The sequence below is a fragment of the Phyllobates terribilis genome, unplaced genomic scaffold, assembly GCF_046119375.1.
Source record: "Phyllobates terribilis strain yellow unplaced genomic scaffold, ASM4611937v1 Scaffold_5__5_contigs__length_657084704, whole genome shotgun sequence".
In the NCBI taxonomy this organism is placed as follows: domain Eukaryota; kingdom Metazoa; phylum Chordata; class Amphibia; order Anura; family Dendrobatidae; genus Phyllobates; species Phyllobates terribilis.
Window position 1 is genome coordinate 68,973,696 of NW_027362765.1, and position 8,153 is coordinate 68,981,848.

An 8,153-nucleotide genomic window follows, 5' to 3' on the forward strand; every position below is an offset into this window, starting at 1 on the left:
CTGTCTGCGCCACTTGCACCCAAAAAGAACAATTTTACTTTTATCAGTCCACAACATGTTTCTCCATTTCTCTTTAGGCCCGTTGATGTGTTATTTAACAAATTGTATAAGCTTCAGTACATGTCTTTTTTTTTTTTAACAGTGGGACTTTGCGGGGACTTCTTGCTTAGAGATTAGCTTCACACAGGCTTCTTCTAACTGTCGCAGTACTGACAGGTAACTTGAGACTGTCTTTGATCATCCTGGAGCTGATCATTGGCTGAGCCTTTGCCATTCTGGCTATTCTTTGATCCATTCGAATGGTAATCTTCCTTTTTCTTCCGTGTCTCTCTGGTTTTGCTTTCCATTTTAAAGCATTGGAGATCATTTTAGCTGAACAGTATATCATTGTCTGCACTTCTTTATAAGTTTTAGCCTCTCCAATCAACTCTTTAATCTAAGAACGCTGTTCTTCTGAAAGGCTCAGGCTTTCAAGGAGAAATGCATGTACAACATGTGCTGGCTTCACCTGTGCTGGCTTCAGGTGTGAATCAAGGCCACCTTCACAGAATTATTGACCTCACTAATTGAAATCCACACTGCTTTTATTTTGAACACAGCCACTTTCAATTCATTATTCAAATACACAGACTCTTTTGTATTGTCACTGCAGCATGTGATCTGGCCCGGGACCGCCCCTTTCTTCTGTGTAATGCAGCGTAAGTGCATTAATGGCAACACCGCTGATTTTGCCGTGTGTGATACCTCTCCCTGCCTAGTCCGATGGAGCTGTCATAGTGAATCCAAAGGCGCTGATATGAATTCACTATGGCAGTGTTAGACAGGAGTTAGTGGGCGGTCCTGGGCCAGATCACGTGCTGCAGGGTCGGGGCAACACAGAACAGCACAGCATGCTGTCCCCCCGGCCCTGCCTCTTTTGTATCCTCACTGCAGCATGTGATCTGGCCCGGGCCGCCCACTAACTCCTGTCTAACACTGCCATAGTGAATTCCTAACAGCGCCGTTGATCCCTGATGATCCTCTCCCTGCAGTGCGACCCAACTCCCTCCAAACAAGAAACAATGAGGCAAGCATTACCCTAGTTAAAGCACATACAGCAAAACACTACCACTGTGATGAACTATAACTCCTAGCATGCCATAGAAGCTGCAGGACATGCTGGGAGTTATAGTTCTCCTCAGGGAAACCACATGAAATAAATGTAGGGTGAACTATAACTCCCAGCATGCCATAGGAGCTGAAGGACATTCTAGGAGTTATAGTATATTTTACCACATTTTTTGCTACAAAAGTTTTTTTCTCCTATTTTCCACCTCTAAAACCTGGGTGCGTCTTATGGTCCAGTGCGTCTTATAGTCCAAAAAATACGGTATATCATACAAAATAGTTAATAATTAACATTTACGACATGTCTAATTTACATGTGCATCATTTTTAAACATATTTTTTTTAAATTGATCAACAATTTCTAATTTTTACAATAAAATTTACAAAATCATTTTTTTAGGGACCACATCACATTTGAAGTGACCTTGGGGTGCCTATATGACAGAAAATACAGAAAAGAGACACTATTCTAAAAACTGCACCCCTCAAAGTCCTCAAAACGACATTCAAGAAGTTTATTAATAATTTTTTCCTTCCACATTTCATTAATTCCTGTGAAGCACCTGAATTAACATTTTACTTTTTTTCACAAAAATTTTATTTTAGCCTCAAATATTTTATTTCGCAGATGCCATGACCCACTGGGAGAGCCCCTGAGATGCCAGAGCTGCAGAACTTCCACCCCAATTTACAAATTACTCCTCAATTAATTAATTTAAAAATACAGTGATCATACTGACACCACAATTTTACACCATTGGGCAGTGAAGAAAAAATTATTACATTTTTACCACAAAAATTAGGTTTTAGCCCCAGATTTTACATTTTCACACAGGGAAATGGGTTAAAATGGCAGCAAAATCTGTCCCACAATTTCTGCTGAATGTAGAAATACCCCATATGTGGCTGTACAGTACTGCTTAACCATACTGCGAGATTTGGGAGGGAAGGAGCGCTACTTGCCTCCTGGAGCGCAGATTTTCCTAGAATAGTTTCCATATAGAGAGCCCCTAAGTGCTGGAGGAGTAGAATACCCCCTAAAGTGACCCCATTTTGGAAATTATACCCTTTTGGGAATTTATCTACAGGTGTGGTGAGGATTTTGACTCCATGGGTGTTTTCCAGAAACAAGCAGCAGTGGACGCTGCTGAGTGAAAATTGCAAATCTGCTATTGTAGTGCCCAGTGCATTGTAGTGCCCATTATCAACCTATAGAGAAAGGGAAGCTAAAGCCATTCAGATTCCAAATACAATATGCTTTATTAATCAAGAACATTGTTTAAAAACAACTGAAGAACAAATCAGAAAACTACACCTACTGGTAATACCAGACTATTCCACAAGAAGGCGCCTAAGCTTCAAATGTTACAAGCTATATTGGCAAAATTAATGCACAAAGTTTATCTCATATCGGCTAGTGCAGTGGTTCTTAACCTTGTTTGAGGTACCGAACCCACCAGTTTCAAATGCACATTCACCGAACCCTTCTTTAGTGATAAATCAAATATGATTTTTTTCCAAATTCAAGACATAGGTATATGTTTTTTTACTGGTACACAAAATGAACCGTGCATGAACATCACCTTGATCAAAGAACAAAACCAACACAGTGCATGAACTCACAACAAATTACATACCTGCAAATCAGTGTGACTTCTGCTGTTGTTTTTGAGAGACCAGTTCAGATATATATAGTTAGTAAAGCCGAATAAAGACTTGCGTCCATTAAGTTCGACCTGTTAGTTCTGTAATTGCTAAAGTTGATCCAGAGGAGGGCAAAAACCCCAAATGATTTAGCCAATCTTCACCTGAGGAAAAATTCCCTCCCGACTCTGAAACCAGCAGTCAGAATAAATCCCTGTATCAACCTACTATTTTATTTTATTTTTAAGTATATGCAGAAATCTGCCTGGTATCTAGAAATGCATCCAGTCCCCGCTTGAACTGGTGTAGTGAATCCGACATTACCGTCTCCTCACTCAGTGAATTCCATATTCTCACTGCTCTTACCGTAAAGAACCCCTTCCTATGCTGGTGCTGAAACCTTTTCTCTTCCAGTCTTAGTGAATGCCCTCTTGTTACCGTAATCTCCCTCCTTTTGAACAAATCCCGGGCAAGGTCTCTATACTGTCCCCTAACATATTTGTACACATTTATTATGTCCCCCCTCAACCTTCTCTTTTCCAGGCTGAATAGTCCTAGTTTTGCCAACCTCTCTGGGTATTGCAGTCCCTCCATTCCCTTTATTAATTTTGTTGCCCTCCTTTGTACCTTTTCAAGCTCATTTATATCCTTTCTATATATTGGGGCCCATAACTGAGCACAGTATTCCAAGTGTGGTCTGACCAGTGCTTTGTACAGTGGAAGAACAATGTTCTCATCCTTTGCAGCTATACCTCTTCTGATACATCCCATTACCCTGTTTGCCCTTACAGCAGCGGCCTGACTTTGGGCACTCCAATTTAGTTTGCTATCAATCAAGATGCCCAAGTCCTTCTCCATCTCTGAATTCCCCAATGATTTCCCATTCAGTGAGTACTGGTGACTTCCATTTTTCCTTCCCATATGTATGACCTTACATTTCTCCTCGTTAAACCTCATTTGCCATTTAATGCTCCACCTACCCAGCTTATCCAAATCCCTCTGTAGGTCTTCACTATCCTCTTTTGTATTGTTTTACATAACTTTGTGTCATCTGCAAATATTGATATTTTACTATTTATCCCGTTGACTATGTCGTTAATAAAGATATTAAATAACATTGGGCCTAGTACAGACCCCTGTGGTACCCCACTAGTGACGCTTACCCAATCTGAGTATATTCCATTTATAACCACCCTCTGCCTTCTATCCTTTAGCCAGTTAGCTACCCACTTGCAGACATTTTCCCCCAGCCCCATCATTCTCATTTTGTATACCAACCTATTATGTGGCACGCTATCGAACGCTTTTGAGAAGTCGAGATACACGACATCCACTGGTTCCCCCTGATCTACTCGAGAGCTAACCTCCTCGTAGAAGTCAATCAGGTTTGTTTGGCAGGAGCGATTCCTCATGAATCCATGTTGGTTCGGGGTTAATAGATTATTAGCGTCAAGATGCTCCATGATTGCCTCATTAATAAAGCCTTCAAAATTTTGCCCACAACGGACGTCAGACTCACCGGCCGATAGTTTCCGGCGTCACTTTTTGCTCCCTTTTTGAATATTGGCACTACATTCGCCTGTCGCCAATCAAGTGGTACAGACCCAGTCTCAACAGAGTCCTTAAATATAAGATATAACGGTCTGTCTATCACATTACTTAGTTCCCTTAGTACCCGTGGGTGTATGCCATCAGGTCCTGGTGATTTGTTTATTTTAATGTTACTGAGGCGTTTCTGTACCCCAGCTTGGGTTAGATTTGTCATACTTAGTGGAGGATTAAGCTTGTCACTTCTCATTTCGCCTGTTAGTTCTTTTTCCTTTGTGAAAGTTGACGAAAAAAATGTATTTAATAGATTAGCTTTATCCTCATCTTTCTCTATGATTTTGCCTTCATCACTTTTTATTGGTCCAATATTATTCGATTTAATCCTTTTACTATTTATATACGTAAAGAACAGTTTGGGATTTGATCTACTTTCCCTAGCAATACGTCTCTCTGTTTCCTCCTTTGCTATTTTTATTTGTTTTTTGCAGGTTCTCGTTTTTTCCTTGTAACACATTAGTGCCTCCTTACTGTTTTCCTGTTTTAATCTCTTGAATGCCTCTTTTTTGCTATTTAACGCCCCTTTTACGTTCTTATTCAACCATATTGGTTTCCTCTTATTTCTGGCCCTTTTATTCCCATACGGTATATACCTCTCGCACTGAGTATTCAGAATTCTTTTGAAGGTTTCCCATTTACTATTCGTATTTCCTTGATTAAGAACTTTGTCCCAGTCTATAAGATGAAGGTTTTCTTTCAGCTGATCAAACTTCGCCCTCCTAAAGTTTAATGTTTTAGTGGCTTCACCTTGGCAAGTGCTACTCTCATGTCATTTTCACAGCAAAGTCTGTTCCTTTTCTTTGTTTTTATGTCCCGCATCCTCGAAAAGGATTGTTCCCAGAGATATGTTGTAACAAATGGTATAAAAAATTCCAGGGCTCTTAGCAATAATTGGGAACTTTTCCAACTGTCGACACCAAAACATTGAGAGTGTTGTTGTTCTGAAGAGTTACTGTTGAACCTGGCTCTGCTGTATTTCAATGATTTAGTCGAGGTATTCATAATTGACATCTGCTGTCTCAACAGCAAACGTGAACGGCTGTCTCACCCATGCTGGATATGACTCCCTTGTAGGGAAATATCCATCGAGAGACTTTCCAAGCTCATCTAAGTGCGTGGCAATTGTTTGCTTCAGTTCCATGGATACAGAAATGTCTCCAATTCCAGACACATCTTCGATCTTACTTACACAGTCGTCCAGAAGGGGAAAGTTTGCGAAGTTATTGTTCTCTGTTCGTCGTTTCCATAATGGTAGTTTTTTTTTAAAAGCCTTCAGGTCTTCTTCTGCTTCCATGATGTTGACTCCACCACCCTGCATCAGCTGATTGAGATGATTTAGAGCTGCAAATATATCAGCCACGTACGCTAAAATGAAAATGAACTCAGGATTTTTGAAGCAATCTGCATGACAATGTTGGTGCTCTTGCAAAAACAGGGCTAATTCCACACGCATGGCAAAAACACGATTCAGCACCTGTCCCGGGGATAACCACCGAACATTAGAATGGTACAGGAGTACCTCGAATTCAGAGCCTATTTCTTTACACAGCTCACTGAAGATGCGGTGCCTCAGAGAACTATTTCGCACATAGTTCACACATTCCACTACAGTTTTTAATACTTCTGCCATTTTTGGAGGCAAGGTTTTTGTTGCCAACGCATGCCTGTGCAGAATACAATGCGTAACAATGATGTGTGGTGCATCGGCTTTTACTAGCGCACCAAAACCAGACTTTCTTCCCAGCATGACTGGAGCTCTGTCCGTACAAACTGCAGAAACCATATCCCATGAAAGATTGTTGTCTCTGAGGAAGTCATCCACAAGCTTCTTCACATCGGCTGCCTTAGTTGTTGTTGTAAGAAGCTTACAAAATAAAAACTCTTCTTTTATAATGTTGTCTTTCACATAGCATACAAAAACAGCAAGCTGGCTTAGATTAGAAACGTCTGTGGTCTCGTCGAGTTGAAGGCTGAATTTTGCCGGACTTGAAATTAGATCTGCGACTACTTGAGCCAAGATGTCTTTACTCATGCACTCTATTCTGTCACTGATGGTGTCATTTGAAAGAGGAATTTGGGATAATTTACCTTTGGACGCTGTTCCGAGTATCAGATTCGCCATCTTTAACGCTGCTGGTTTTATGAGTATTTCACCGATGGTGTGCGGCTTGCCCTGCTTTGCGATCAGGTAAGCAACTTCGTACGATGAGGTGAGGATCGGTTTGTTCACGGGTACAAATCCAAGAGCAGGCAGAGTGGCCCTTTCATCGAATCTGGCTCTTTTCACCTTGAATTCAGCAAGCGTTGTGTTCTTGTATTCCCCATCTCCATGCAGCTTCAAGAAGTGTTCCTTCAGTTTTGCCGGTGCGAGACTAGAGTTGCTCAACTTGGCATTGCAAATCATGCAGATAGGACGCTGACTTACATCACGTTCCATGATACATGTGAATCCATGTTGTAAATATTCGTCCGACCACTTTCTTTTTTCGCTCGACATAGTATGGATTACTGTGCACACTAAATTCCCCGCAGCACTGATTGGCCAATTTATGTAATGTGATCATCTGCGGCAAGTGATGGCCAAGCGGGGCGTGTCATCACGAATTTACTTAATGAGTCGGGTGTGTCTTGACCTCCGTGGCAGAGGCTCCGCCGAACCCCTGAGACCGACTCACCGAACCCCTACGGTTCGATAGAACCCCGGTTAAGAACCACTGGGCTAGTGCAATGGAAGTCTGCATATCAAATTATATGAACCATCTCCAAATAAATTTAGATCAAATAAAGTGCAATGTGACTAAACAGCATAGAATCTAAGCGGACATTAAATCCTGCTTAAGTGAACATTAAGTCCTACTAGACACAAAGTTACAAAAAAAAGTTATGAAATCATGGAGAAAGATTTAAAAAAATCAGTAGTATGCAGAAAAAGTGCTTAACATAGTGCAGAGAGATATCAGACAGGGTATAAAGTATACACTAGAAATATCAAGATTCAACTGCATCAGTGCAAGAAAAGGAAGATATAACTTGAGGGTGTAGTGCAGGCCCCGATGCGCGTTTTCAGGATAAGCTTCTTTCTGGGGGAATTAGTATAAAGGGTGAGGGGTGTTGTGGTCTATTTATAATAAAATCAGTGGTGGCAGCAGATGGGAAGCGGCGCTCCCGCCAGCGACCCTGAAGTCAGGTCGCAGCTGTTTGGCATCACATGTCACACATCCACACACCCATCCAACGCGTCAGGATGAGGGTGTGGAGCGCGCGGCGCTACAAGCACGACTCAACAGCAACCCGAGAGCAGGAAGCAAGGAGGAGCGCACACTGCTGGATGTTTACAGTCTGTTGTGACCCGGGCTTCACTGGGAATGCTGTTGTGACAGCAGGGACAGCACATACAGGGCGGTGCACGAGTACCATATATCACTTGGCCTCACAAATATCAAAATAGAACTGTATAAGGAGTCTACTTTAGATGTATTAGGACACAATATGATTGATAGTTTCTAAATAACTGAGTCTAAATAATATGAACGGATCTACTTATTAATGTTAATGTGAGACAGTGAGGATAGTTTAAATAAAAATCAAAGGGAAGAGACATATAAAAAAGTGCATCAAGAAGTGCCACAGATAATTAAATAGTGTCTGAGTGATGAAAAAAAGGGGGACAAAGGATAGCCAAATTATTATACAGATATGCTGACAAGTGAAAATATTTAATAGTGCAAGCCTGTCAGTGTTAATATATCAACACCCCAAAGGGGAGGACATGAAAAGAGAAAAAAAAAAGAGCAAAA

At 41.2% G+C, this 8,153-nt stretch overlaps 1 protein-coding gene across 1 annotated transcript; it reads right to left on the reverse strand.

Moving 5' to 3' along the window:
• Positions 1–5,341: 5,341 nt before the first annotated feature.
• LOC141271459 (protein FAM200C-like) lies at positions 5,342–6,853 on the reverse strand. The gene has a single exon (XM_073681530.1). The coding sequence runs from the start codon at positions 6,851–6,853 to the stop codon at positions 5,342–5,344; it is 1,512 nt and encodes a 503-aa protein (XP_073537631.1).
• Positions 6,854–8,153: the final 1,300 nt, after the last annotated feature.

What these genes read in the sequence shown, in the direction of transcription:
- LOC141271459 (XM_073681530.1), bottom strand. Translation starts at nt 6,853, where the DNA reads ATGTCGAGCGAAAAAAGAAAGTGGTCGGACGAATATTTACAACATGGA.